Here is a 13,168-nt window from a genome sequence, read left to right as displayed (position 1 = left end):
TGCTTGCCAACATTTTTATGAAACAAGAAGTATATCCATCCAGGTTTGTCTCTCTTTGGGACCGTCTTGAACTAGCGAGCAGAGAGGCGATGACCACCAGCAGGTGGTGCTCTGAGTCAGTTCATGGGGGCCTAAATAGGGTGGAAGGCAAAGGCACAAACCAAGATGGCCTGCTTTAAATCCTCAAAGTAAGGTCCCCTTAACCACTTGTCATAAAATACCCTGAGACACACGTCTTGGAAAATCGAAGTGTCAAGCTCAGCATCTTTGCCACATTTCAAGCTAGGTAATTACCTTCTCTCCCAAAGGGAATCTGTTTTATGTATTTGTGTCCTTTCTAGGTTACAGGTTTCCCAAAGGCAATGATCTTGCCTTCCATTCATTCTATACAATGCTGAAGTGAAATGCACATTTTACAATAACAATTTAATTATTCTACATCCCTCTGAGCTACATGAGGACCCGTTATATAATTGCTAGTAATAGAGAAACGTGCCTGCCTTGTATAAACCTTAGAAATAAGTGGAAATTTTTATTTGACCTAAAAGTAAATTGCTTATTTACTTCTCCTTTATAGTATAGAAAGCTATTTTCCTGCCATCGCAAATTATGACTCATAATCAAGTAAACAACACTTCATTTTAGTCTGTCATTTTTATTGTCCGCAGAGTTTTTTAACTACACACAACAAATACTTTGATATAATCTAAGATAATAAAATAGTTGAACAACTTCTGCTTTTAGATTTACATTTGTATAGAAACAATCTGTGGAACTCCTCACAGGGTGTCTAAAAACAGTGATTCATTAGGATTGCTTTAAATAATCGTTTGGTTAAAAGTTGCCCTTTCCATTCTCAACTGAAATGTGTCTCCATGCAGTTTCCCTTGGGTCCAAAGCTGAAGACCTTGGGAAGGTGGCCAAAGAAAAAGGATGGCCACTCTCCTCTCTGTCCTTCCCTTGTGTGGAGGACAGTGATTGGAGCAGGGTTGTCATAAAAGCCAGGAAGAAAAGAAATCAATTGCACATCTTTAGTTTTCAAAGATCAAAGTCCTAACGGGTCTTTACACAAGTCCCTCTCTGTAGATGTGAGGTTCTAGGATGATGGCACGCGCCCACCTGCCCCCCAACACTCCTTTCCTTCACTAATTGTGTCAGTTACTATGGCTAGACTGTGGCCATTGTCCATAAGTTGTCCCTAAAGATTGCTCATTTTGTCAGATTTAAGTCTTGTCCCTTGTATTATGTCACTTGGATGTTGTGTCTTGGTGCCCAGGGAGGGTCCACCATCCCCTAAGAAATGCCTCATCCCACCCTCAAATCCCCAGAGTGCCTAAGAGTGAAGACCCCATGGAGACAGTGACTTCAGTGAGACACGCTCCCCCAGAGATACTGGGGGCCTCTGGCCTAGATCATTCCATTGATCTTAGTCCACTCGTAGATGTCCTGTTCGCACACTATGTCGGAGTTGATGAGGAGGTATCTGTCGCCCACACAGAAATGCTTCTGACAGGCGGCACATTTGAAACACTCCAGGTGATACACTTTGTCTTTCACCCGCATTGTCATCTCGTAGGCACGGATCCGCTTGTCACAGGATGCGCAGAGACCATCTTGGCCAAAAAGCCTGGGGGAAAAGCAGAAAGAAAAGCTAAGAAGACATTGGTGGAAACAAAACTGGAAGAAAAGGCTTGAGGATGGGTTCCATAAGGGAGGCTCACTTCCAACCTGTCAGGAAACCAGGAAGAGGTGGGTCCAGGGAGGCTCGCGGAGTCTTTCCTAGAGGGAAGGGGGTTCTCTGGGTTGAGGCCGCAGCCCGTGGCATCTGTGTTTAGCATAACCTGCCCCTTTTCTGAGCTCTCCTTGCTCTAGGCTGCCCTGGGACCCCTCCTCTGTGGAGAAGTGCCTTAGTTGAAGTGATTTGAATTAAGAGATTAGGCCCGTACTGTGTGTCCCCTCCCAGGGAACTTTCATTGTCGAAGAAGAGCTGGAGTAAATCTCTGGGGGCCCTCTGAGGGGGAACTAAGCAGGAATGCAGTGAAATGGGCATCTTTCTGGGGTTCCCAGATTCTGTCATGGTAATAGCCACTGATCTCACCCATGGGGAGGGCTGGTCTCCAACTCCTCCATAAGCTAAAATTGCTACCTCCACATGACTGTTCGCTGAGGCCCCAGCTTCTAGGAGACAGAGAGAATTTGACAGAAGACACTCGGTGCAGTTTACCGTGCCTCAGAGATCTGGGAGACCAACAGCATCTCTCCACCTTGAATGGAAGAGCTTACTTCAAGGTCCTAGGCTGCCCCATTGGCGTGAATCTCTGGAGAAACCTCTCTTCTGACACTGAAATCAAGACTCCCCTAAGTCTCATTCAGTCACTTCTTTCAAGCAATATTCAATGTCAAGGTGGGAGAGGCAACATGGTGGGACCCAGTGTAGTGGTTCTCAAGCTGTGTTCCTGGGACCAGCAGATTTTTCTATCACTTGGGGGCCTGCTAGAAATGCACATTCTCAGGCCTCCCAGTTGAGACACTCTGGGGGTGAGGCCTGTGTGTTAAGGAGCACTTCCAGGTGAGTCGGCTGTAGGCTGAAGTTTTGCAATCAGCTTGCAAGTGTGGAATCATGCGCGTGCAGGACTAGCCCTGAGGACAGAGTGAGCGTGGTGGGACCTTAGGCTCCTCTGAGCTTCTGAAATGGCAGTGGTCGTAGTATCTACCTCACTGGGCTACGAGAAGGATCAAACAGAGCACTGTCAAGGCGCCGACCATCAAAGGCTAAGCCCATGCCGGCTGTGTTTTAGCACAGGTCAGGGGTCCTCGCAATAGCGCCGTCCTGCTACAGGAAATCATTTTCCCACATGCCTGATAACACGTCCCTTCTGCATCAAACCTGTAGGACAGTTTTAGGTTAATGCTTCTTCTTACTGGAAGTTCTCATTCACCTCAGGATAGCAGAGAATCGATGGGAACATTCTGAGAGGCTGGAGGGAAGACAGGGGCACTTGAAGAATTTGGAAACGTTTGGGCAGAATTAATGGAATCAAGAAGATGCGGTCTGTGGGTAAAGGGCTGATAGTGAGGGCCAGGGCCAGCTAATTCCCCTCTGAATCCTGCTTTGCATTTAAGGATCTCTGAGTGTTTTTGAGGCACCACCTGGGAGCAAACTCAATATGGGGGGAAGAACATTTTATCCCAGCATAGCAGATGGCGGAGCTGGAGGAAGCTGCCACCTTGGAGGTCACAGAGTGGAAAGCCAGTTCTGGTTTCCTGACTGTTCAGTAAGTTGAGTTTGGGACTGAACAAGGATAAATGACTCAACAAAACAGTGTGCGTGGCATGAAGCCAACACGTGGGGTGTGTGACCCTTAAGGAAGGAGAGCATTTATTAAAGGGAAGTTGGGGGTAAATTACAATGCACATCAGGCAGTTAATGAGGGGAAGGACAAAGGACTCATGTTTGGGAGAAAGTTCGGGTCCCTCTAACTAACCAGGTGCCCCGGAGCAAATGACAACCTCTCTTCTGACTTCTGTGTCGTAAGCTGTAAAGCATGGAAACTGGAAGAAAAGGCCTCTGCAGCCCCTTCCAGCTCTGGTATCCGGAGGTTCTACTAATAGGAAAAATAAGCCAGGACTTGACATCTAATTTGAGCATTCACCTCTGGCACCAAGAATTGGTGCCTTAGGCTGGATATCCTGGAAGCGGACCCTGGGGAGAGGAATTATTAAGGATGTATTCTCAGGGGAAGCTGGTGAGAGGCAAGGGAAGCTGGATAGAAGGGGAGGAAGGCAAACAAAGTTGCAATCTCCAGCAAACGCCCTCAGAGGGGAGCACTGGGAGGATGGCACAGGGACTCAGAGTAAGTTATGTCTCCAAGTCCGCCTGGCTCCAGGCAAGTTTGCAAGGCTTTGGTGCTCCTGCAATGCCCGTCATCGGTCAACAGTCAATGTTAAGGTCCCATAAGGCAGTATGGGGGCAGTGGGCACACTTCAGCTCTAATAGATGCAGGTGTTGGCTGTTGCAAGTAAAACCACTGGAGGGGGTGTGGGGTGCCCTGCACACAAAAGTTGGTAGAGAGGGATCTGACGGAATCGGGGGGCCTGTCACTGACATGAACAGCTACTGTTAGGTTCCCAGCAACACAACTCTGCAGCAAGCCATGGTGGGGATTAGATTCTGCTGCCATCTCATGAATATTTGAGGCTAAATGTCTGAAAAGGACTCTAACAGGCGGGTCGGCCGTGGGCAATCCTCAGGAGGAGGAGAAGTTCTTCCGGGGGGAGAGAAAGACTGAACCTCATCACAGGACGCCCCCATTTATTCACTCTTGCCTTTTTAAAAAGACACTGCCAAATATGTTAAGAATACAAGTAAGCAAGTCCATGGCTAAAGGACCAGCTCTGAAGAAAAAAAAAAAAAAGGTTTTTCTCCTCTGTCAAGAGGTGTCAATGTTCTAAGCTTTCTCCTGCCCATTTTAATAACAATAATATAAATATTAAAGGATGGCTGGAAACGCCTGCACTAACACAGAGTTAATTAACATGTTGCCTAGGAATGTACCAGGGAGAAGAATTATTTCATGTCACCAAGACACAAGTTAATTAACACTGGGTACTCCCAGACAATTTTTTTCTCTTCTTTTTAAAAATGCAAAAGATGAACAAGCCCAGGCGGCACTGGGTTTATTCTTGAATGTTATATAAAACCATAGAGATAGGGAGAAGCCGGGGCTCTTTTGACCTTACTCTATCTGCACTTCATTTAATAAGATTCAAATGATTTGACAGGGATGAAGTCAGGGGGCCCAATGGGAATCATTTACCCGTCTGCTTTCTGCATGGACTTGGCAAACTGGTAGCTAGCAAAATCAGGTCTCTATTTATCCCAGTTCCATTTTCTTAAAACTTAATAAAAAAGGACCAAAATTATAATCATGATCATTGAAAACTCTGCTTATTGTCTCTGAACCACCAAATTTGCAAGGACTTTATCAGAGAATTTAGGGAAAAAAGCGTATTCTATCCATCTCTGGGTAAACAGATAAGCTTCCTTCACCTTGGAATTGCCTGCATTTTTTTTTTTTTTTAATGTAAAAATGTTCTGAGGGCAGGTTTGGGAGGAAGAGGTAGCCTGGCAGCCAAGGGCACTGGAGTCTAAACAAGCTTCCCTGGGTTGGGTGGTCCTAATGCATTAGGGCTGCATGCTCCACAGACCCTCTGCCACGGGGAGATGGCAAAAAACTGACAGCTATACAGTTGAGCAGATCTGACAGTAGAGGGCACAGAGTTACCTCCACAGCAGCTAATATGAAACTGGAAATGCTAGAACATTCTGGGCAAAGGCACTCATTGAGTGCCAGAAAACTCACATGGCCAGCAGTAGGACCCGGAGCATCAGAGATGTCCTCAGCTCCTGTCTCTTGGGGTGTTATAGTGTTCCTATTTTTTTTTCTTCCATTCTTCCATCTCTTTGTTCGTTAGGTAGGAAAAGACTTAATGGTAATGTCATGAGCGTTAGTTACAAGAGCAGCTAAGAGGGGCGCCTGGGTGGCTCAGTCATTAAAGTGTCTGCCTTTGGCTCAGGTCATGATCCCAGGGTTCTGGGATCGAGCCCCACATTGAGCCCCACATCAGGCTCCCTGCTCCGCGGGGAGCCTGCTCCTCCCTCTCCCACTCCCCCTGCTTGTGTTCCCTCTCTTGCTGTGTCTCTCTCTGTCAAATAAATAAAATCTTAAAAAAAAAAAGAAAGAAAAACAAGGGCAGCTAACATCTATCTGATACTCACGCACCAAGCCAAGTAGTTTACATGTATTACCCCATCGAATCCTCACCTCCTCCTTGGAGGTAGGCGCTGTTATTACCCCCATTTTTATTGGAGAGGAAATCAAGGCTGAGGAAGGCTAAGGAACTTGCCTAAGGTCACAGCGAGAAAGCTGTGGTGCTGGGACTCCAACCAACAGCTGACTTTAGAGCCTTCGCCCTGTCACAGTCAAAAGCTTGGGGCTTTTAAATCACATAAGATTAGAGTCCTACAAAAGAATCTTTTATAACCTATATCTATGTCTTGAAGCATTAAATGCACTCCTAAGAACCCACCGTCCAACTGGTCGACTCCAACGTGCCTGGCTCCTCTGGGCCGCCCTGTATAACCCTCCCCAGCCCCCTCCCCTCGTGGGCCCCCCGAAGGAGCTACTATACAGAAAGTTGTGTTGGTCATTCTCTCACCTCTAAAAAATTAGTATTTGACCACACAGGACTGTGTCCCTGGGAATATGCTTCTCAAACAGGAAGAGATGCCAATCAATGACTTGTCTGCATGGGGCAGCTGAGACTCAACCTCTGGCCCGGACCATCTGGGCCGGTGGCAGGAGCGGAAGAGCTAGCCAGGGACTCCGCCGTCCGTGGACTCCCGCCCTCCCTGCTCAGGGCCCTGGCGGGGGGGGGGGGGGGGGGGGGGGGCGGTACCTGAGATAGTCCCTCCGGCAGAGCTTCCGGCCCAGCTTGTAGTAGAGGCGTCGCCCCACCTCGCCCAGCCGGCACCCGCAGAGGTCACAGCTGAGGCAGTCCTCGTGCCAGTACTGGTCGATGGCCTTCAGGAAGTAGCGGTCCCCAATGTTCTGCTGGCAGCCGCCGCATGTCAGCAGGGACGGGGGGATCTGCAGCACCTCATCCACTGGCTCCCTGGAAAGAAGACCCCGCATTAGGGACAACCTCGTGACAAGCACCGGGGGTGAGGCATGGCTCTGGGCCGAAAGGGACAGTTGGGAGAGAGGAGAAAGGACAAGACTACATATCCGGAGGCCGGACGGCAGAGGGGACCAGCTAGCTTGGGTCAGGACACGAGAGAGCGAGGCCTTCCACCCTCCAAGCTATGGAAGTAAATGCAGGTGGTTCTGCAACCCCACCCCACCCCCACCCCGCACAGCCCCGCACGCACCGTTCTGGACCCCTCCACCCTCTTTTTTTTTTTTTTTTCCTTTTTTCCGCTCTCCCTTCCTACTCTCCTTCTGTATCTTGCCATTTCTCCTTCTTTTTCCTCCTCCCAGGCCTAGACTCCAGGGCCCTGCTGAACCCCACAGGAGGCACTCCAGGCCAGAAGAGTTGCTTGCTTCAGGGACAGCCCTCTACCCAGAGGGCTAAAAATCTGCAAATTCCCTGTTGAATCTCCATGCTGTTTTACCCCAAGCCCTTCCCAACTGCAAAAAAGCAGAAGTGAGGAAGAAAGAAGAAAGTGATCAAAGATTATCTTAGGTTGTTTTCTTGTTTCCCAAATAAAAATTCCATCAGGATATAATAGGAATTCTCATTATTACTTTTAAAATTATTATTATTTTTTTTTTTTACAGAAATTCCACATCCCATCCTTATTACTGAGTGAATCCTTGAAGAAAAATCCCAGGTATTAAGGCCATTGTCAGACTTATAAAGGACACTAAATAGACCTTTCTGCATGTGAAAATATTTACAACAGCAAAACTGATCTGGACAAAGCTGATTTAGGAAAGAAAATGAGGAAGGGGTAATGGAATATTTTCAAGAGAGTGGAAGGCAATTAAACAGACTCTGAAATCTCCATCCAGGCACTTGCTAATAGTGAGCCTGTGGGATGTGTTCCTTCGTTAAAAAGTCAGACAACGTCTCTAGTTTACTTTGCTTCACTGGAATCTGATACTACTGTTTTACATTTTAAAATAAATAATTTTATTTGCCAAAAGATAATAAAAGAGAGTGGAAAGAAACTACACCAGCACCAAATGGGACATGGGAAGAACCTAATACTATTGATTTGTAACAATTAATGAGTAAGAGTAAGTGCTCTTTTGAACCTTACTCAAACACAAAGCTTTTTTTTTTTTAAATCCATTATGTTTTTTAAAAATGGACCTGCTTCCAACTGTGGGATTCCCAAAGGGAGCTTCCTCCTCTGTATCTTGAGGGTATAAATCTGTCTCCTATTTCTAGATGACACTGACTTACCAGGTGACCTTGTGCCTGACCTGGCCTGTGCCCACAGAGCTCAGCACCCATTATACTTAGGGACAATGAGACGCAGGTAATCAGTGTTGATCACACACACTGACAACTTCAGGTGCCTTTTTCTAGAAAGCGCACACCTCCCTGAGTATTTAGGAATACTGAAGCCAAGTCCACGCTTTGTAGACCAAGGGTCAGTGTCCTTCATAAAATGATTAGAATTAGAAAATGTGAAACCCAAGTCAGGTTTCTTTTAAAAGCTCAAGACTTTAAATAGTTTTAAGAATTCACTGAAGCCTGACTTGCTTTTCTTTGTTTCCCCAGATTATACCTAAGGACTTCCATTCTCCCTTCTGAAAAATATCCCCCAGCATTTTCGCATGTGTCAACTCAGAAATGCATGTCTTCTCTTTCCAAGGCCCACGGTCTGACTTGGGGCTCTCAGAAACACTCGGGGAACCTCGACCACACTCAATGCCCTGATGCTGATGCCGCCAACCAATTGTGGAAGAGGAGAATGTGCACTTTGCTGGGGCAAAACTGCCTGGAATTAAACCGAACTGCTCTTGTTACTCACAGGTAGGTGGTAGAGGAAATCCCTATGTTCATGAACTCTGGCTGGCTTTCTGTCTAAATGTTTCATTTGCAAATGCCCAGGCAAGCTTCTCAAATTAATATTTTATATCTCCTAGAGCCTATCCTATATATTACACCGGAATATCACTTCCGCCTGGATTTCTGGGATCATTTCTCAACAATTTCTAGTAAAAGAAGGGAGCGGGATGTGCTACAGTAATTTCCTAGCTAGCTTGTCCATCTCCAGGTAGAGCCTGTCTTTATGGGCAAACAGTGAAGTGAAGGATGAAGGTTCTTCAGTAGGTGCCTGCTGAACTCTGAGGTTAGGATCTTTCAATTTTCTAATCTCGGTGAAAAAGCACAAACTTTGAAAAGAGCAAACCTCCTTCAGGGAACTGAAACCTCCAGATTTATCTTCTAATAAAAGGATTAGTGACTAAGTTCTGCTGATCGAAAAGGCATTAGGCACCAATTCATCCCATTCACTCTTATTGCATTACTATAGTCTTGCCCAGGCTCTGAAAACTCAGGGCTAAGTTGTAATTCTAGGTTTATAAAAAAAGTGCACAAACCACCCTTTAAACCCAGTGTCTGCAGAGATATATTCTTTTAAAAATGAATGTTATTTTTCTCCTGAGCATTTGTTGAAGGAAGCTGTGTTTTCCTTAGAACAGACCTGGCCCCCTATAGAACTGCTGTCTGAGCCTTCAAGATTGAATAGTGATGTTTATATTCTCACTGGATCCTGGTACTTCCTGTATTTTATAAGAGCATGCTGAGTGTTTATGCTGGTAACTGAGGGTAAAGCCCAGGTATATAAATACCATAGATGGCTGAAACTGGGGGAGGGAGAGACTTCAATCAGGAAAGCCCAATTCCTTTAAAGCAGGGAAAGAAAAGAAAAGAAGAGAAAACAAATGCCTCTTAAAAGCACAAATGGACAAGTCATTAACCAGCTCCTTTGGTCTGTGTAACAAATCCCTTCAAAGGATTAGATGGGGACTTCAAAGGAATAAAAATTCTCAATACCAGACAGCTAATGAATCTTAAAAGGGCATTTGCGCTGACGGGAAAATGATATCTTAAACAACCCTTTCTCCCCTTGTTAACGGGAAAGAATGGGTTGGAGGTAAAGTTGGGAACAGGGGAACATTCCAAACCAGTACAAGCCTCAGAAAAGAAATGCGGCAGATGCTCATTAGAGCTCTTGTTCTCTAACCTCAAACCCTTTAGAGACTGTGATAAATGCTACGAGCCACCGCTCCCCAGAATTCACCTATACACAAAATGGTGCACTAACTTTTGAGGTTCACAGGCCCCTATCAGTGGATCCCAAGGGCGGGGGTACGTGTTCCCAAATGAACTCCGGATTTAGGGGCTCGAAAGTCTGGAGGCCAGAGAGAGCTCCTAGGTGGACGCTCGCACCGCCTCACCCGCCAGTCCCTGGCGCTGCGGGCAGCCGCTCAACCTGCGCACCGCGAAGGGGGCCGTGGGGGACTCAGGAGGCCTCCACTTGGAGTGCCCCCCCTTTCCAGGATCAAATGGACAAAGAGAATGGGGACCGAGAAAGCGAGAGGGGAAAAGGGAGCAGAACCAAGCTCTCGGGACTGCACCCGCGCGCCTCCGAGCTCCCCGTGTGCCTGCTCCCGTGTAAACTTTCTGGCCCGCGGTGGCTTTGAGGTGCGTCCCAGGGAGCCGGGAGGGGCCCGCCGAGGTGCCCGGCCGACACCTTCTCCCTGCCGCCGGGCGCCCTGCCCCTCTCCCAGTGCCCCCGGAGCCACCCGCGAGGGAGGGGGAGCCCTGCGCAAGGCAAAGGGAGCCAAGGGCACGCTGCGGGCGCGCACCTGGAGCCTTCTGGCCCGCCGCCCGCGCCACCCTGCAGCCCCCGGGCGGGAGGCCGTGGTCACCGTGGGTGGCAGGGGCAGGGGAGCCACACTTACTCAGACGGGTCCAGGCTCTTCCTCTCGATGGCCGAGGACATTGGGGAGGGAGGTGGCGTGCCAGGCGGCGGGGGCGCTCCCTTTGTGGCGCGGGGCTGGCCGGCTGCCGGGGCTCGGACCCCCTCGGGTGCTCGGGCGCCGCCGCCGCCGCTCCTGCGCCTCCTCTTGCTCCGGCGCTCCGGCGGCGAGCTCGCCCCTCCGCGCTCAAGGACAGTCACCGCGCTCCCTTCAAACGCCAAAGAGAGAGAGCGAATCACCGGGCTGCCGGCGCGCCGCGGCCGAGGCGGGGACCGGGGCGCGCAGCCTGGCCCCGGCGGCTGCAGCTGCTGCTGCTGCTCAGGACTTAACCTTCCATCCCGGTCCCGCCGCCGCCGCCGCCGCCGCCGCCGCCGCCGCCAGGTCCGGCTCGGCTCGCGCGCTGTCACCGGCTCCGCGCAGCCCGCGGGGACCGTGCGCGCCCGCCCGGCCGCCCCGAGTCCCTCGCACCTTCGACCCGGGTCGCGGCGCGCAGCTCGCCGCCGAGGGCAGGGAGGGGGCGGCGGCCTGGGGGCGGGGAGGGGACCGAGCCTCTCTCCCCGGGCTCCCTCCTCTCTCGGGAAGGTCTATTTTCGCTCAGCTTCCCTCTGTCTCTGGTTTCATTTCCTTTTTCCTGATCACGATTCAAATACAATAGAAGGAAATCACATTTAAAGAGACAGCTGCCCGGTCCCCCCCCCTTTTTTAAACGGGGCTCCTGAGGATTAGCAATACAAACAGCAGCAGCATCAGGATTGACTTGGCTTCTTAAAGGGGCCAGCGTCGGGGACGGGGAGAGTCGCTCAGTGAACACCTTTCCTGGGAGAGGCGGCTGGGTTGCCTCTAAATCATTCTTTAGGGCTTCCCCTCTTCGGCGTTTCCCTTTTGGCTAACTAAGACTGAAAGTAACCAGCAGGCCGCTCAAGGAAGAAAAAAAAGACAAGAACGTGAAAAAAGCACATACAGAAATGCAAGCGCTCCGGGTGGCTTTCGCGCCCGTCCGGGGTTCGAGGTCCCAGGTCCGCGGACACCGTGCGCCGGGATGCCCCGGGCAGCGCGGCTCTGAGGGCGGCGGCTTTGTGACTGCGTCCGTGCTCCAGAGAGGCGACTGTGCGAGCAGGGACCGCACGGGCTGGGTACGCCTGAGCAGAGCCGGGGGCAGCTAATCCCGGAGGGAGGATGGTTGGGAGGGACCACGCTGGTCTGAGTCTCCTCTCCATCTGCTGGCGGCCGAATTCCATCCCTCAGCATCTTTCAAAAATCGGACTCCTGCGGTGGAAGTGCCCCCATGGAAAGTGCCATTAATACTCTGTACAGAGAAAGTGCCTTTCCAATGATCAACAGCAATACTTGGGAGACTATTTTGCCCTGGGTCTGGGAAAGAAAGAAGCCAGACTTGATTCTGGAGTTCAGGTTTCCCCTCCAACCACAAGAGCAAAGTCCTGTAAGAAAAACTTTTGGTCTCATCAGAATTCCTTGAAAATTATTGTATTCAGAAATTAGTTTCTTCAGAAATTATTATTAAAGGTCTATTTGTGCATGATGCCCGTTACAAGTCTTGTAAAGAGGAAATTACCAAGGGCTTTTGGAATCCAAGGTTTTATATAAATAGTCTGGATCATGGTCATAGACATTTTATTCCCATTTTAAAGATGATGTTGAAGGGCTTGGAGTTTACTGTGAGAGGCTGGTGGTTGAAGGCACAGTGAATTCCTGATCACTTCATTTTCCCTGTTCAGAGCCAATCTTCACTGACTTTTCACAACTATAAACCAGAATTTACTATTGTCTGCATGCTTTTGTCATTTTCTTGTCTCCCTGTATCCAAGGTTGAATCCCTAATGGGTATAATTAAAATGTGTGTGTGTGTGTGTATGTGAGAGAGAGAGGGAGTGTGTGTGTGTGCACATGTGTGTGACCAAGGAAGCCCTAAGAGCAGGTTTGGGTTCAAGTCAAGGCCGTCAATATATAAAAAGATAGTCTCCTGATCAGACCCTTGCTTTTAACCAAGAAAACAAAAACAAAAACAAAAACAAACAAACAAAAAAACCTAGACATTTTAGGCAAGCCTAAATTATGTGATAAATTTATAACTTACCACTCTATAATCAGAAATGAAAATTAGCCTATAGGTCATGATTAGCAGTTTGCCTACTTATAGCCAGTCAGTGTAGTGGTTAAATGCCAAGGACTACCTGGGCTTCACTTGGGCCTTTATCAGCTAGCATGGCCTAGGAAAGTTACTTAATATGAGGAGACAGTACTGGGTAGTTGGTCTGGAGTCAGTCTGCCAACATTCTAACCCACCGTTTCCCACCTATGTGAACCTGGGCTAACAGCAAGAATTTAAACTCCCCAAATCCTCATCTTAAAGTGGGGATGCCAGAACCTATTGCATCAGTTGTGAAGATTAAATGAGTAAATGCATGCAAAGTGTGGAACATAAACTTATAATGGGGTGGGAGTAATAACAGATATGAGATTAAATGCATGGAAAGCACTCAACATATATTAAATGCACATAAAAGGCAGCTGCTATGTTATAGCAAAAGACATCATGGGGAGAGTTTAAAAAGTCCTTGAATTTAGCAATTCCTCTGGGTATTTATCCAAAGAAAATGAAAACACTAACTCGAAAAGATATACACACCTCTGTGTTCATTGCAGTC

The 13,168-nt window shown here is 48.5% G+C and overlaps 1 protein-coding gene across 4 annotated transcripts; it reads right to left on the bottom strand.

The window, feature by feature from the left end:
- Positions 1 to 639: 639 nt before the first annotated feature.
- Positions 640 to 11,727, bottom strand: LMO2 (LIM domain only 2). Of its 4 annotated transcripts, XR_012381841.1 has the most exons (5): positions 11,464 to 11,727; positions 10,485 to 10,710; positions 6,460 to 6,675; positions 5,364 to 5,462; positions 1,488 to 1,627 (listed from the first exon to the last, which is right to left on the bottom strand). XR_012381841.1 is itself a non-coding variant. In XM_073904776.1 (4 exons), the coding sequence occupies exons 2-4, from the start codon at positions 10,523 to 10,525 to the stop codon at positions 1,408 to 1,410; spliced, it is 477 nt and encodes a 158-aa protein (XP_073760877.1). In that variant the 5' UTR covers positions 10,526 to 10,710; positions 11,464 to 11,606; the 3' UTR covers positions 640 to 1,407. The 4 variants fall into 4 exon arrangements, 3 of the variants coding, with proteins under 3 accessions (XP_073760877.1, XP_073760878.1, XP_025734242.1); XM_073904776.1 differs by lacking the exon at positions 5,364 to 5,462 and having other exon boundaries at positions 640 to 1,627; positions 11,464 to 11,606; XM_073904777.1 differs by lacking the exons at positions 5,364 to 5,462; positions 11,464 to 11,727 and adding an exon at positions 10,971 to 11,306 and having other exon boundaries at positions 640 to 1,627.
- Positions 11,728 to 13,168: the final 1,441 nt, after the last annotated feature.

This window comes from Callorhinus ursinus, unplaced genomic scaffold (genome assembly GCF_003265705.2).
Source record: "Callorhinus ursinus isolate GAN/ISIS: 27379988/994484 unplaced genomic scaffold, GSC_fseal_2.0 scaffold21, whole genome shotgun sequence".
NCBI lineage: Eukaryota > Metazoa > Chordata > Mammalia > Carnivora > Otariidae > Callorhinus > Callorhinus ursinus.
This window is presented reverse-complemented; position numbering and strand designations above follow the sequence as displayed.

Excerpts from the sequence above, each read along its gene's own strand:
- LMO2 (XM_025878457.2), bottom strand. Across the intron at positions 6,676-10,484 it reads AAGAGCCTGGACCCGTCTGA|GGAGCCAGTGGATGAGGTGC; the intron begins GTAAGTGTGGCT and ends TCTTCTTTCCAG. Across the intron at positions 1,628-6,459 it reads TGCCGGAGGGACTATCTCAG|GCTTTTTGGCCAAGATGGTC; the intron begins GTACCGCCCCCC and ends CTTTTCCCCCAG.